The 17,148-nt window shown below is 40.1% G+C and overlaps 1 protein-coding gene across 1 annotated transcript in view; it reads left to right on the top strand.

Annotated features, from left to right (window-relative positions):
* Window positions 1-395: 395 nt before the first annotated feature.
* The window catches only part of WDR25 (WD repeat domain 25), a 102,534-nt gene continuing 85,781 nt past the window's right edge, over window positions 396-17,148 (top strand). Inside the window, exon 1 of the mRNA XM_026651337.1 lies at window positions 396-535. Within this exon, the coding sequence (XP_026507122.1) occupies window positions 396-535 (140 nt within the window). The remainder of the gene's footprint in view (window positions 536-17,148) is intronic.

A 17,148-nucleotide genomic window follows, 5' to 3' on the forward strand; every position in this document is an offset into this window, starting at 1 on the left:
TCATCCGAGGTATGAGTTCAAGTTAGCTACCATCTGTGAATTAAATCTCCTGTAGTCAGATGGTGTCGGCGAGAGGGTTTTGGCTTCTTCGACAATAAGCTGATGTTCCAGGAAGGAGCATTACTGTGCTGGTTTGGGTTCTCTCCATCAAATACTGGGAAGACCATCTTTGGACATTTTCTGGCTAACCTGAGAAGGAAAGCTTTAAACTAGGTCTTATGGGGGATGGTGACAAAAATCCGGCCAATGCGCATCCAGGCTTAAGTAATGAAGACAAGGGGAAGGGACTAAATTCTGGAGAAGGGACTGGAAACCACAATTGCATTAAAGAGGCAAGAAGAAAAACAGGGCAGTCTGCAAAGTATCTTTGATGCCTGTATGCCAATGCAAGGAGTATGGGGAACAAGCAGGATGAACTGGATCTCATGGTATATGAAGAAAATTATGACTTAATTGGCAATACAGAGACTATGTGGGATGACTCCCATGATTGGAGTACCAGCATTGAGGGATATCGCTTGTTCTGGAAGGACAGGTATGGGGAAAAAGCAGGTGGTGTTGCGTTGTATGTCAATAATGTATATGCTTACTCTGAGGTCCAAGAGGAAGTGAGTGGCAAACCTACTGAGAGTCTCTGGGTGAGGACAAAAAAGGAAAAGAATAGTAACAATGTTATGGTGGGGGTCTATTATAGACCGCCAAATCAATCAATTCCCTTTGGTTGGGAATTGGTCCTGCTTTGAGCAGGGGGTTGGACTAGATGACCTCCTGAGGTCCCTTCCAACCCTGATATTCTATGATTCTATGATTCTATGAAAAGGCAGTGGAAGATGCATTCTACAAGCAGATAGCTAATTTTGTTAACACACATGAGCTAGTATTAATGGGGATTTTAACTGTTGGAAGACTATTACAGCAAAACATAGTATGTCCTGCAAGTTCTTAGTTTCAATGCAGAGGAAAGATAAGAAGAGCCACAAGTGGCCAATGTGGCTGCACAAGATGCATTTTAGCTATCTAAAAACCAAAAGGGATACATACAGGAAATGGAAGGAGGAGCATGTCACCAAGGAAGTATACATGAGAATAGAGCGAGCATGTAGGAACAAAATCAGGAAAGCCAAGGTAAAGAATGAGTTACTGCTTAAATGTTGGCAACAACAAGAAAATGGTTCTACAAATATGTCAGACAAAAAAAAAAGAAAGATCAGGGATGGTGTGGGTCCACTGCTCAATGGAGAAGGTGAGCTGGTAACAGAAGATGATAGGAAGGCAGAGCTGCTCAATGCCTTCTTTGCGTTAGTCTATTCACAAAAAATAGTGTGACCAGACAACTAGTGAAGTTCCCAAAGACAATAAAGGGAAAGGGATTCAGATCAGGATAAGTAAAGAACATGTCAGAGGACTAACTTGATTGAATTCAAGTCAGCAGGGCCTGATGTTATTCACCTGAGGGTACTGAAGGAATTAGCTGAAGAAATCTCGGCGCCACTGGCAATAATATTTACAAACTTGTGGATGACAGGAGACGTCCTGGAAGACTGGAAAAGGGCTAACATAGCACCCATCTTTAAAAATGGGGAAAAGGAGAAGCTGGGAACTATAGACCAGTCAGCCTGACCTCAATACCTGGGAAGCTACTAGAGTAATGTATAAAACATTCAATTTGCAAATACCTGGAGGATGAAGGGGTAATCACTAGCAGCCAGCATGGATTTACTAAGAACAAATCATGCCAAACCTGCTTGATTTCCTTCTTTGGCAGCGTAACTGGTTTGGTGGATAGGAGGCATGTGATGGACATAATATACCTGGACTTTTAGCAAGGCTTTTGACACAGTCCCACCTGACATTTTGATAAGTAGACTGGAAAAATGCAGGGTCAGTTACATAATTGGTTAAACAACCACAAGCAACGAGTAACTATTAATGGAATGATGTCAGATTGGAAGGCGGTCTCAAGTGGGGTTCCACAGGGATCTATTCTGGACCCAGTGTTGTTTAACATCTTTATGAATGACCTCTATGTAGAGCACATTGATCAAATTTGCAGATGACACAAAGCTGGTGGGGGTTGCAAACACTTTGGAGGATAGAGCTAAAATTCAAAGGGATCTTGATAAATTGGAGAACTGGGCTATAGACAACAAACAGAAATTCAAAGACAAGTGTAAGGTGCTAGGGAAGAAAAACCAAATGCATAAATACAGAACGGGGGATAATTGGCTTGGATGCAGCACTGTTGAGAAGGATCTGCAGTTTTGGGCTTCATTAACAGAGGCACAGCATGCAAGTCCTGGGAGGTGAGAGTACTGCTGTGCTCGGTGCTGGTTAGGCCTCAGCTGGCATGCTGTATCCAATTTTGGTCACCAGTGTATAGAAAGGATGTAGAGAAACTGGAAAGGATCCAGAAGTGAGTGACAAAGATGATCAAAGGGATGGAATGCAGGCCATATGAGCAAAGGCTGAAGGAACTGGGTGTGTTTCATTTGGAAAAGAAGAGATTAAGGGGAGGACATGAAAGCAATCTTCAAATACTTGAAAGGCTGCATTGGCCTGCTAAACCCAGGGTTGTGAGTTCAATCCTTGAGGGGGTCATTTAGGGATCTGGGGCAAAAAAATTGGTCCTGCTAGTGAAGGCAGGGGACTGGACTTGATGACCTTTCAAGGTCCCTTCCAGTTCTATGAGATAGGTTGTTCTCTCTTGCCACAGAGGGCAGGACAAGAGGCAATGGGTTCAAACTATAGCATAGCAGACATAGATTACATCTCAGGAAAAACTTCCTAATTTTAAGAACAGTAGAACAATGGTACAGACTGCCTTCAGAAGTCGTGGAAGCTCCTTCCCTGGAGGTTTTCAAAGAGGCTGGATAACCATCTGTCTTGGATGGTTTAGACCGGGGTGGGCAAACTTTTTGTCCCGAGGGCCACATCAGGGTGCGAAACTGTATGGCGGGCCGGGTAGGGAAGGCTGTGCCTCCCCAAACAGCCTGGCCCCCACCCCCTGACTGCCTCACTCAGAGCCCCCGACCCATCCAACCCCCCCGCTCCCTGTCCCCTGACTGCCCCCCCCCCCACCGACCCCTATCCGCACCCTGCCCCTGACAGGCCCCCCGGGATTCCCACGCCTGTCAAACCACCCCCTGCTCCTAGTCCCCTGACTGCCGCCCCCCGGGACCCTCTGCCCCTTACCCAACCCTCCCCCGTCCCCTGACCATGCTGCTCAGATCAGCAGAAGCTCACAGCCCCACCGCCCGGCTGGAGCCAGCCGCGCTGCCCGTGTGGTGGCGTGGCTGCGGGGGAGTGGGACAGCAGGGGAGGGGCCGGGGGCTAGTCTCCCCGGCCAGGAGCTCAAGGGCCGGGCAGGATGGTCCCTTGGGCCGGATGTGGCCCATGGGCCGTAGTTTCCCCACCTGTGGTTTAGACACAACAAATTCTGTATCGTGGCAGGGGTTTAGATTAGATAACCCTTGCAGTCCTTTCTAACCCTTTGGTCCTATGATTCTAATGTCTCCTCAAGTCTCCATTGAGCTTTTTCACAATAACAATTGGGGATGTCCAAAGTGATGTTGATTGTTCTATCAGGCCATGCTCCAGCAAGTGATTTAGCTTCTCTTTCACTGCTGCCTGGTTTAAACTCAATCTGACGTTTCACCTGTTCATATCTCCCAAGCTGTTCATTGTTTCTGAAAAACACATTAGCATACTATAAGAGCAGCTGTTTTAATATAGCTGCTCCTATCAAATCAACCCCAAGTTCTTTCACTGACTGGATGCTTCACAGCTCTTGGTCTCTGACTATGTGAGAGGTGTTGAGACATCAGCTACATTGAACACTGTTCCTGTGATCTGCTTTTTCACTAGATGCTTTCCCTGGTCAGTCACATTAATTGTTTATATGCAGAACTCCCCCTTTAGTCCCGCTTGAAATAGAGTTCTGCTAAACAGCAATCCTGAGTGGATATTTGTTATTTTCAAACACTCTTACAAGGGATACCAGCAAGAATAGAAGTCATGGAATTCCACTCCTTAGTATGATTCTTAGCTTGTGATAGTGTAATGTTTCCAGGGCTTTGGGTTCAGATAATGTTCTTCTGGGTTGGATTTGCACAGGAATGTATTTTTGATGGGAGAAATAAACTTCTAGAGAGAGAGCATACAATGTAATGTAGCATGTACTGTTATTCTAAAACTGTTCCTATTAAAATACAAGCCTTTGTTTTTGGTGAGTTACTTTTACAAAATGAAGAAGAAATGCCAATATTTTGTAATGGATCATTTGAAAAGAAGAATATTGTAAAACAGGAAGAGCAGACTCTGTTATCTAGCATATTTCTAATAAGCTAAATCAGGAAAGGAACTCCAAAACTGAGTTTGCATTTCCATTTCATTTGAGGTTCTACTTTCATTAGAGTTAAGTTACTTACATAGGATTTATTAAAATTGGGATTTTGACCTTTTTAGCTACTTTCTTAACCAAAAAGGAGGTCTGAAAACATTGGGTTTCTTTTTGTTTTTATATTGTCCTTGTTTTTTGTCTTAAAAGCATCATGACAAGTCTGGTTTTCTCTAGTTTTTCTGGAGGACTCTTTGGCATGTCATGAGATATGCATTGTGAGTTCTCAAACCTTTAGTGAAGCAGTGGGAATCTTGAATCTTTGAGAAAGAGATTTTTTCTTCTAAATGCCCATTGGGCATTTGGTGTTTACAAAAATAAAGAGAGCTTTAAACAATCTGCCTAAAAATTGCTTCTCCTTTCAGTTGCTCAGTTTTGAGTCTCTGATGATATAATAATTTCACTAGTTGTCTAGTCACCATAGTCTTCCAAGCAGACAAAATTTGAATTCCTAATTTGAAAATGTCTTTTTGTCAAAATCCTTTTGTGTCTTCTTTATATAAGATGAAATGGAGGCCACAAGCCAATATTCCCCCCCCCCCCTTTGCAAGTCAGCTTTAACACTCTAAACAGGGTCAGCCCTTGTTAGTACTTGAAGGACAAGACTTCTAATGGAAACCTCGGAGGGGTTCAGGAAGTGCTGCTGGTTATTTTGGTAAAGTTAGCACTAAATCAGTGCCCCAGTATGAGTGGGGATGAGTCATTGTGACGCTGGAGATGCTGATCAGTTTCAAATGGACATAGTATTCTTCACTTCAGTTTAAAGTCAGATCTGATAAAACCAGTTTCAGCTCCAGTGACTTCAACAGGTCTAAATTTGAACTCTTGTCCTAAACTGTTGTGCCGTGTACTTAGTGGTTGAGTACTGCCCCAGAGTTGCATTTCAATTATGGGTAAAATGCATTATATACAAATAAAGTTTGGTAAAGCACTTTGGGATGAAAGTTGTTATAGCCATGTAAGATTGTTATTAATATAAGGTCTTAACAATATCTGTCATGTTATCCATCTTGTCCTTTTAATAGAAAGAAAGGCTAAAGTTCTGGAGATGGAGAAAACAAACAAAAAATCCAGAATCATCTTTCACCTGGAGCAATCTTAAAACACTAAGCTGGGATTTTCAAATGAGTTTATGGGAGTTAGGTGTCCAAATCCAATTGAAATTCAGTACAAAATGGCCACATACTCCGTTGAGCACCTTTAAACACACCAGGCTAAATATTATCAAAATAATAATTTGGCAGAAATAAAATTACTATGCAGAACAGAATATTAAAAATGTTTAAATGTTTTAAAAAAATGTGCAAAAGTGCTTTACTGAATAGGGATGGACTTAATCATGTACTCAGGTGCTTTCCTGAATTAGGGCCACACTGCACAACCCGTTTAATGACCAATAATATAAAAAATGGTGTTCTTAGTAGCTCTGCAATAACAAATGCAAAATAAAATTAAGACATTATGAAGAGGTTATAAATATTTAAAATAAACCTGCCCCAGAGAAGAAAATTAAAATGTTCATTATAGAATAATTCTCAAATGAAATATTAAAAAAGAAAAACTCCAGTTGTGAAAGACTTCTGAAATATTTTAGATATTAAATATTTAAAAAAAATCTGTTAGACATACAGCAATCTTTAATATTAAAAATAACTGAAAAAGTATTTCATAGTTATTCCTCAAAAGTAAATGCAGATTTTTAATAGGGTGTTAGGGTTGCCACCTCTGAGGTGTTGAAAGCCTGGCCACCGACACCACCCCACCAGCAGAAACAGGCCATTTCCCTACCAACAAAAAGTGTCCTGGTGTCAACTATAGCTAACTATTACTAAAATGTTTGAAATCCATTTTACACACACATGTGCCATATGTGTATTTTTATGTTGTTTTCTCATTTTCCTATCTTATCCTAACATGGTGCCACAGTCCCAGACTACCAGGGTGTGAATTGTAGAGCACTCTAACATGTCCCAGATGGGAACTGCCCTACCCCTGTCCGCAGCATATTAAATGTTTTAATCAGCAAAGGAGTAAAAACACTGGCCAGGCCAGCTGAAAACCGGATCGGTGGCAACCCTATGATCTGTAACATCTTTAGCACTTGCATACTTTCTTGTATGCATCCTTCAAGCCAGTAGGGGGCACAGTTAGATTAAATATGGGCATTATAGGGATCTGAGAGTAATTGTATTAAGGCTTCATTGTCACAGGCCCATGAATCTCCAATCACTGTGGAAAGAGTACTTTGTAGTTTAGGAAATAAGGTAATGGTGAACAGCTTAAGGAATTTCTTTCTTTCCAGATACAAGTTTTTTGAAAAAGTATGCGATTGAAAATAGTGATTTATGTTATAAAATGTGGATTTTTCTCAAGTGCCACTTTTCTTTGAAACTATGAAGTATCAAGAAGTATGTAAAGTGCTTATGAAAAGGTTGCATGTGAATATGAACAAGCATTTGAGATCTCTGTTAGAGGAGATACAGTGAGTATGTAACATGAAGAATAGACAGCCAGAATGGATGATTTATTAATCTGAGCTTCAGGTTTGAAACATTTAGCCTTCTTAGAACCACAGATTTGAATCCTAGCAATGCGGACTCAGTCCTTTCAATGGGAGTATTCATGGTACTAAGTAGACAATTTGTCTAATAGTAAATATTTGTAGGATTAAACCCATAGGCTTCAGTCATGCAATCTGATCAACGCAGCCAGATCCTGATGTTTGCATTGTCCCATTGAAGTCAGTAAGGCTTCATGTTAGCATGGGGTCCTGTCTGTGCAGATCAGATTGACCATGGCTGATACTGCATAGTTTAGAAGGTTTTTTAAAAAAAATAAATGAAAATAGGGATACAATCATAAAATACTACTACTATTTCAACTTCGTATCCTGTGAGAATCTGCAGCCACATAACTTTGCTGCATTATTTCCTAAATTAAACAATTTTACATCTTTGATTTTTTTTTTTTGGTTCATGTACGCTTGAAGACTCTGACCTTCTTAAATTATTTTTCATCACAAACTAAGAACGTTCTACTTGGCTGCTTTGGGAAATGATCTATTTTATTAGGAAAAAAGACATGTATAGTACTTCCAAATTTTAGATCAGGTTTTCTATGGGAAGAAAGAAAAATTGAATAAAGTGTCCTGTGTATTATATTCCACATAGGAATATATTCCTATAATATGCACATGGAACTTACTACTTTTGAAGTAATGTGTGGAATGTGATATGCATTCTGTCTTTAATCAGGAACAAAGCACAGGCCACATGTCATGCTGTTCCAATTTAAGGGCCATGCATGGTGCCCTTATCCAGGTCACCCTTACAAATCAATGTTAGAACCTACTACAAAATTTGTAAAGTTCAGGGGGCAGTTTTCAATTGGCATCTCACAACAAAATAACAAAGCATCAGAGAGAGGAACTGTTTTGAGTAATGTATAAACATTTTGAATATTTAACAAGGGATGTTTTTCATTAAAAGTAGTTGGTCTAGGTAAACATTTGTTTGCTTTCTTTTATTCAGTAGTAAGCAATCATTGATAATTACAGTACAACTTCATGGTTATACAGTAGTTCCCTTTTTATAATAATTTCTACCAATAGGTGGGGCTATTCAGCACCTTAGAGAGTAAAACATGAATTAATATTCTGTGAAAGAAGAGACAATTTGAAGGTTGCCTCCAATTTATATGTGAAAAGGCAAAATGAAAAATCTTTTGTTCATTTTTCTAGATCGAGCATGAAACGCTTTGGAGGGAGAAAGAGCTCCAGGAAAAATAAAATGTCTAAGGTTACCTCTATATTTATGGTGTCATGTAAAGTACAGATACTGCACGCCCAGCTAGCACTGATATAAATAGCAGCATAGATGGTGAGACCCGGCCTACATGCCTGAACCCCCAGGGTATATACCTTACAAAGCTCTTCATGTGCCCAAGTCTATCCTGCTGCTTTTAGCTGTGTAGTGTTCTGCTGCCTCCACACTGCCGGAGCCTTTCCCCACCACAGTGAAAAGCTTCAGCAGTGGGAAAGCCTCTGCCATTGGGGGAGGCAGTGCAGAAAGTCTCAGGCAGTGGGGAGCTGCTGGAATCTTTTCCTGCTGCCTCCTGGTTGCCCAAACCTTTCACTGCAACATGTAGCTACACACTGTAGTGCAAGTGTGGATGCAGCCTGACTTTCGCTGCAGTGTGTAGCTATATGTGTAGTGCCTGTACTCTACACGCTACCATAAGTTTAGACATAGTCTAATAAACCTTCATAGAGAACTGGAAGCAGGTTAGAACTTCACAAAGGAAAGTGATTTTAATGTGTATTTTACAAATAACTTAATCAGTATACTCATTTCCCCACTCTGGAGCATTTCGATTAAGAATGGCTATTGCATGCTGCTTTTATAATGGCAGGGAATGCTGACAAATGTCTTAAAAGGACTTACGGCCCATACTTTAGTAACACTAAAGTGATGAGGGAAAGAGAAATAGATTGAAATGAATCAGGAAGACCATTTAATCAGCATAGATGCATTGCATAACTACCAGATTATTGGGATGTGTATCACTTGTATTTTAGGACACCATTCTCAATGTGACCATGGTATTTATGATATTCTCAAAGCCATGATACACTAACTTCATATGGCAGCTAACATGCTTTTGATTAATGATATTGTGTAAATACTTGTGCCAGCCCCTGTAACTTATTGTTTTGGTTTTATGCTGTATAAAGTTGGGTGGAAAAAATTTGCTCTTAGTATGAGTCCAAATGTTCCAAATTTTAGAACAGAAGGGTAATATTCCAAAATTTAATGTCAAAGTTCTGTCTGACTAAAAAATGAGGTTGTATTGAAGTCCCATCTCAACCTTAGGTGGAGTTACTGCACTGCTATGATAAGTATACGATTCCCCACCATGTGTGGGAGGTTTCTTCATATTGTTAATGGAACCGTGCTCCATTTCCTCTTGTTTTAACCATTCACCCTTTAAGTTCTCTATTGCAGGCTTTCAGCTGAGGAGTGGATAAGACTTCCTTTAGAGTCCACAACTGTTTTCTCTTAATTGGCCAGAGGAGCCAGTCCTGATTGTCAGAGTCACATTCTTCCTGCAGGCTCATGTGCTGTTCTTATAATTCTGTATTTCTAATTCATGGAGGTAGAGCTGGGGCAGGAGGTTTATCTCAGGGTGGGGGAAGGAGTGTTGGGAGTTTTTCCCATAGCAGTACAGAACACTTTCACCTCCAATAAACCAGCTAAGTTTGTAAAGCAATTCATTCAGTCCAATTTGGGGAGTATGAGTATGAGGGATGTGGGGATATGGACACACGATTGTCTGCCTGAACTGCTATAGTATGAAATCTCCCTTTCTTTCCCTCTTTAGATAATGTTAACATTCTGATACATCCCTCATGTTGAATTGCTGCTTTATGTAAATTCTAGGAATGTGTGATATATTTAATATTAATGCCATGTATTTTTGCTTTAATCCTCTAAGCCTAGTTAAAGTGGCTGAGATTTTCAAAACCGAGTAGTAATTTTTGATGCCTCCATTTTTGAGGTCCGACTTGAGAGCTTTTAAGAGGCCTGATTTTCAAAGGGCAGATGCTCAGCATTTTCTGAAAATTAGGCCCCATTAAGGTGATTCAAGTTGAACAGCCAATAATCATGGAATGCGAAATCACTAGTCACTTTTGAAAATCTTGGCCATTGTCTCTATTTTAGGTGCCAGGGTAGATGGAAATTGTTCCTTGAAAGATAGACATTTTAACAGGTGTACTGAAAATGCTTCTAATTCCAAAACTTCGGTGTCTGTTAGTAGGAAAATGTCGTAACCATGGAGCACCATTGAAGAGTAGGTACATTTTTGGTAGTTTCTGATGCTGTGCTGACGTTTTTTCTGGAACAAGTGTTGAACAAACAGACACACACACACACAAACCCAACATTCCCACATTCTGTATTTCCTTTAAAATAGTTCAGTCAACAAAATTAAATTGTTAAAAGTTAATGTCTTTGCTATCCTTGATTGTAAGTCTTTGGCCTTTGTTTCTCATTTCCATCAATTTAGCCTGTTCCACTTCATAGTGTTGGCAGTGACAGCAGCCGTGTTCCAGTTGTTGCAAAACACAACTATTCCCTTTCGGTTTCTCCCATTTCTCTGCATATGGCACTGAGCCTAAGGAGTGCAAGAACTGTACGCTCCAATACATAAGCCATTCAAAATATACACTAAATAAACTGGTGAAACAATAACAGAATATATGATAAACTGACTTTATTTCTGTTAATTTCTGATGACTTTCCATAACTCTCAGAAATCAATCACATTTTATATGCTCCATACATGTATTAACTTTCCTTATTCTGAAGGGAGTATAATCTTGTTAGAACTGGTGACTTGGAGTTGGGTCTCTTTTTTCTTTTCTTTTCTTTTCAGATGCTGTGTGACTCTGGACAAGTAACTTAAACTCTTCATATCTATGTTTACCTATTTGTAGAACTGGTGTAATAATGCTAACCTACTAAAGTACTGTGAGGTTTCATATTTGCAAAGCACTTGGAAATCACTGGATCACAGGTTCTATATTAAAAACATAGTATTATTTATACTATCCAGGTTTAATGTACAGGTTTCACAGCCTGCAGTACATCAAGTACTATATGAAGCCATATTTGTGTTCCGATTTTCAAAACTTTGTTTTTCCTTATCTGTCAACACTGGAGAGCAAAAATAGCAGACTAGGACATATATCTCTAGAAGTTTATTCCCGTAGGACAGTGTTTCTCAAACTTTGGACACCGCTTGTGTAGGGAAAGCCCCTGGCGGGCCGGGCTGGTTTGTTTACCTGCCCCGTCCGCAGGTAACTGAAGTCTTCTCTTCATCTATATAATGAGTATAGCATGGACAGTAGCAATGTGAATTTCCTCAATGCTATGATTTCACCCTGTCCTAGAGGGATCACTTCTAAAGTTATTTCAGTCTTGAAGCCAATTCGGTGCTTGGTGTCTCTGATGAAATAGCCAATATAGGTGATAAGTCTGAGTGTATGTTTGGGACATGGATGTATGTTTACTAGGTAATGAACTGAGACCGCCAACTCATTTCACATAAGTCCATGGACAGCTGTTAATTGGTATGACCTTGTTACTAGTGATCTGGGCTAGATTCAAACTGGTGATATAGTGGTGAGAGCCTCTGTATCACATTGCCAATCCTCTGAGCTGTCTACTTCCAGTCTCCTAGGGCAGATTCATTTTAAAATCCAACAGTCTTGTCAGTATTCCTTTAAATGCTGCCAGAATATTTCTAAGATGGATGCTTGATGTGCCTTTTCTCAGAAAATTTCTATTACGTTAAATGTGAAAACTCTAAAAAACAACAACCTTGTGCTCTGTGGAAGTAAATTTTTAATACCACATTTCTAAAATAACAAGAAGTTGCATCCATCATGTCTTGCTTACAACACTCCTGGGATGTATTAGAAGGAGTGTTGTAAGCAAGACGAGAAGTAATTCTCCCACTTTACTCAGCACTGATAAGGCCTCAGCTGGGGTAATGTGTGCAGTTCTGAACACCACACTTTGGGAGAGTAACAAAAATGATACAAGATCTAGAAAACATGACCTATGAAGAAAGACTGAAAAAATTGGGATTGTTTAGTCTGGAGAAGAGTAGACTGTGTAAAAGGTTGTTATAAAGAGGAGGGTGATAAATTGTTCTCCTTAATCACTGAGGATAGGACAAGAAGCAATGGGCTTAAATTGCAGCAAGGGAGATTTAGGTTAGACATTAAGAAAAACTAACTGTCAGGGTAGTTAAGTACTGGAACAAATTACCTAGAGAGTTTTTGAATCTTCATCACTGGAGGTTTTTAAGAAGAGATTAGACAAAAACCTGTCAGAGATGGTCGAGATAATACTTCGTCCTGCCTCAGTGCAGGGGACTGAACTAGATGACATACCGAGGTCCCTTTTGAGTGCTACTTTTCTGTGATCATCAGGGGGCCAGTAGAAAACCACTCCTGATGCTGTTATTAGATGTGTGTCTGATGGAGTGCTGTTTTACTGGTCTTGTGAAAATAGCACCATCTCCTTACCATCATTACAGAGTAGCAAGGGAGGCTAGTGGGGAAAAGGCTAGTAGCGGGCAAGCAGACTTTCAGAATAATTTTACAAGTGATAGAGAGGCAGGCTTCATCTCTTCGTAATGCTGAGTAGCACTTCAATAAGTAATCCTATTTAAATATCAATGAGCCTGCTACTTGCCTGAGTAAAAGCTCAACATATGTAAGGGTAGCAGAATTAAACACACATGAGGGTGAGGATTTAAATCTCTTCTTTGGAAAACTGCCCTTATGGGGAAGCCGTAATCAATGTAAAAAAGATTGATAGCTGTGCTGTAGAATTCTGATGGATGATTAAAGAAACCTAAAGAATAGACATAATTCTGTACTGAATTCTATAGGTTTTTAGTGCGTTTTTTGTAGAACCCTAGTGGTTTCATCTCCATAAATTCTATAATATTTTCCCACAAGTGTCAAGCTCTTTACAAAAAAAAATCCCTAAAAGTAAAAACAAACAAACAATGGTCTTCTGTATCCCTACATCATTTTTTTTTAAGAAGGGGAACACATTTCTTCCCCTTTCTAAATCAAATTCTACCACACTCGTCTCAGCACCCATTAAAGTGCATCTCAGTACTGTCCTTATTTCTTTCCCTCCTGTAGTGCATTGTTAACAGAAGGGTAGGAACAACTCTGTGATATCAGTGCTCTACATTCCTATTGTTAGGGGAGGGGAATGCTGCCTGTGCTGAGAGATGGCATTACAAGGGTCTTGTGAATGTAATTACTTGGGTAATAAAAATATTTTGCTGCATGGCACTCAGAGTTGACACACAGGCTGTCAAAATTGAGTGATTAGTACATTACACTTTGTTAAATAAAGCAGCATGTCAGAGGCTGAAAGGGACCTCATGAGCTCTTTTTGTTTATCTTCCCATGCTGAATCAGAACTAAGTATACCTTGACATTCATGGAATGACCATGCATGTAAGGATGCAAGAAAGGCCAAGGACAGGACACTTTAAAGAGAAGTCGACTTTACTAGTTCAGAGTAGTCAGTCTTGAATCCTATAGATCAATTTTTTTATTTATTTATTTTTAACTTGCTAATTACTAATATACAGGCACAGTAATATTCAGGTTTATTTGTAGAAATGTGTATTAATACATATTTGTCAACCACTGAAAATGCTGATTTTGTCCATATATTTGAAATTTTGCCATTTTAAAATCTGTTAAATGGGAAATAGTCTTTTGAATACTCATTATACCATATATAAAATGAGCATTGCTTAGGAAGGAATTTATTTGACAACCAAAACTTCTGACTTTACTGGTATCCAGATAATAATATAGGTCAGTTCTTATAAGTAATTTTATAAAAGCCAATACACACGTCAGCAAAGTGTAGTTCTTGGGTGGTGAAGGTGCTTGGCTTTGGCCCACTTGTCACAGAAGTACTTGGAATGTACAGGTGTCTGCAGCGTACTGCTATCGTATGTTATTGCTTAAATATATTTGAGATTTTTCTTACAAAGATTTATTTTTTAATTATTTTCTCAGTTGTTTCTGGCAATGCTGTTGTCAAGGAAACAGAAATCCTTGTAATGCCTTGCTCCACTTTCTATGATTCCTTGACTGGAGATGACTTGCGTAGTATTTATTCTGATTTAAGTAATAGGCAAGTTCTTCTTCCTCTAAATGGTCCTTTTTGAAATGAGTTTGTTTCCTTGATTATGAATAGCATCAGCCTGATCTTTCCATTATAGGTCATTATTCCTTTTTTTAAAGGCTCAAATATTACACACATGCTGTTTTAGACTCTAGGGCCCAAATTCATCTATGTTCCAGTACGCAGCCTAGCACAAAAGACCAAGGGGGGAAGCAGTGCACCTTCTCTGGCCTAGGAATATGCTAACATCTTACAACCCTGTTGCGATGAAGACCTCATCTGTCTTGATACATCTCTGTAATGCCTCCAGGGTTGGGACACCTGGGGGTTTGTAGAGCAATATCCCTATACAGGGGATATTCCTTGGGAAGCTGTATGGCTGCTTCATGGCCCATTTTTGATGGCATAGCTGTCACAAAAGGATCATAGGTTTCAGAGTAGCGGCCGTGTTAGTCTGTATTCACAAAAAGAGCAGGAGTACTTGTGGCACCTTAGAGACTAACAAATTTATTTGAGCATAAGCTTTCATGGGCTACAGCCCACTTCATCAGATGCATAGAATGGAACACACAGAAAGAAGATATTTATACATACAGAGAACATGAAAAGGTGGGAGTAGCATACACCCATAGTGGCCAGGATGGTGTTTTCTGGAAGATCACCGATGGATTGTAGTTTCCTCAGGAAGTCAGTGGTGTCTCGAAGATAGCTAGGAGTGCTGGTAGCGTAGGGCCTGAGGAGAGAGTCCACATAGCCAGACAATCCTGCTGTTAGGGTGCCAATGCTTGAGATGATGGACAGTCTCTACGCAAAAGAATAAATGGACACAAATCTGACATCAGGAATCATAACATTCAAAAACCAGTGGGAGAACACTTCTACCTCTCTAATCACTCAGTGACAGACTTGAAGGTGGCAATTTTGCAACAAAAAAACTTCAAAAACAGACTCCAAAGAGAGACTGCTGAACTTGGATTAATATGCAAATTAGATACAATTAACTTAGGTTTGAACAGAGACTGGGAATGGTTGGGTCATTACACTAATTGAATCTATTTCCCCATGTTAAAATATCCTCACACTTTCTATGGGTCATCTCGATTATCACTTCAAAGGTTTTTTTCTCTCTCCTACTGATGATAGCTCATCTCAATTGATTGGCCTCTTACAGTTGGTATGGCTACTCCCACCTTTTCATGTTCTCTGTACATATAAATACCTTCTTTCTGTGTTTTCCATTCTATGCATCCGATGAAGTGGGCTGTCGCCCACGAAAGCTTATGCTCAAATAAATTTGTTAGTCTCTAAGGTGCCACAAGTACTCCTGTTTTTTTAAAACGATCATAGGGCACTGATGAAGTGCTTCCTCTTTCTCCCCATAAAAGAGCTAGGAAGTGAAGAATTGCAAGAAAATAATGTGACAGAGTAAAAATATATTCTTCACTTCATATACCAAAGAACATCCACTACATCATCCATGCAAAGGGATACCTGTGAGATGCTCTTAAAGGTGGCCTGAAATGAATGGTAGGGCCAAAAACCTGGATTATGCTTTTTTTCTTTATGATATACAGAATAAAGGACTGAAAATAAGAGTGTATGTGGTTTAAAGATTTTTTCTTGCTTGTTTTTCTTACTTTGGAAATATTAAAAATATCAAGTTTGATCTTCCTTGTTTCATTGGAGGTCTCCCTGGGAGCCCTCTCATCCCTTGCATCTCAGATTTGCTTGAGGGGATGATGGTATTAAGTTTTTCCTAGAAGAAAGAGCTTTTCCTCCAGCTGTGTGCAAGATGTCTCAGTTAAATAAGTGTTAACAGAAACAAAAAAAATCTTATTGAACAGTCTGTATAAAAATAATTCCCCCTCTTAATTTATCAAATGTCACATCCTTGGTATCTGTGATGTCATAGACCCACTAGTTCTTCAGTCATTCATAGACTCTTTCAGGAAAATCAAAATTGACAAGATCTGAAAAGAAAGGAGAGGAAAATTTTATTTTTTGCAAAAACCTTTCAGGCTTTCATGGAGGAGAAGGTGGTGATCAGGAACAGTCAACATGGATTTACCAAGGGCAAGTCATGCCTGACCAACCTGATTGCCTTCTATGATGAGATAACTGGCTCTGTGGATATGGGGATAGCGGTGGATGTGATATATCTTGACTTTAGCAAAGCTTTTGATATGGTCTCCCACAGTATTCTTGCCAGCAAGTTAAAGTATAGATTGGATGAATGGACTATAAGGTGGATAGAAAGCTGGCTAGATTGTCGGGCTGAACGGGTAGTGATCAACGGCTCGATGTCTAGTTGGCAGCCGGTATCAAGCGGGGTGCCCCAGGGGTCGGTCCTGGGGCCGTTTTTGTTCAACATCTTTATTAATGATCTGGATGATGGGATTAATTATACCCTTAGCAAGTTCACAGATGACACTAAGCTGGGGGAAAATGTAGATACGCTGGAGAGTAGGGATAGGGTCCAGAATGACCTAGACAAATTGGAGAATTGGGCCAAAAGAAATCTGATGAGGTTCAACAAGTACAAGTGCAGAGTTCTACACTTAGGAAGGAAGAATCCCATCCACCGCTACGGGCTGGGGACCGACAGGCTAAACAGCAGTTCTGTAGAAAAGGGCCTGGGGATTACAGTGGGCGAGAAGCAGGATACGAGTCCCCCTACATGATTGGGGACTTCTTACTGAGAAGAATAGACAGGCCTGTAACCAGAGCTGATCCAGAGAACAGAAGGGTGTGCTGTCTGCCGGGTGCTAAGATAGGGGATGTGGACCTGAGGCTGAAGAGGATCCTAACGGGAGTGGGAAAGAATCCACTGATTGTCCTTCATGTGGGAACAAATGATATGGCTCGATTCTCGCTGGAACGTATCAAGGGAGACTATGCCAGGCTGGGGAAGACGCTTAAGGAAATCGAGGCTCAGGTGATCGTCAATGGGATTCTGCCTGTTCCTAGAGAAGGGTAACAAAAGTGTGACAAGATTATCATGATCAACAGATGACTCAG

The sequence above is a fragment of the Terrapene carolina genome, unplaced genomic scaffold (assembly GCF_002925995.2).
Source record: "Terrapene carolina triunguis isolate 2854851 unplaced genomic scaffold, T_m_triunguis-2.0 Scaffold96, whole genome shotgun sequence".
Classification (NCBI taxonomy): Eukaryota; Metazoa; Chordata; order Testudines; family Emydidae; genus Terrapene; species Terrapene triunguis.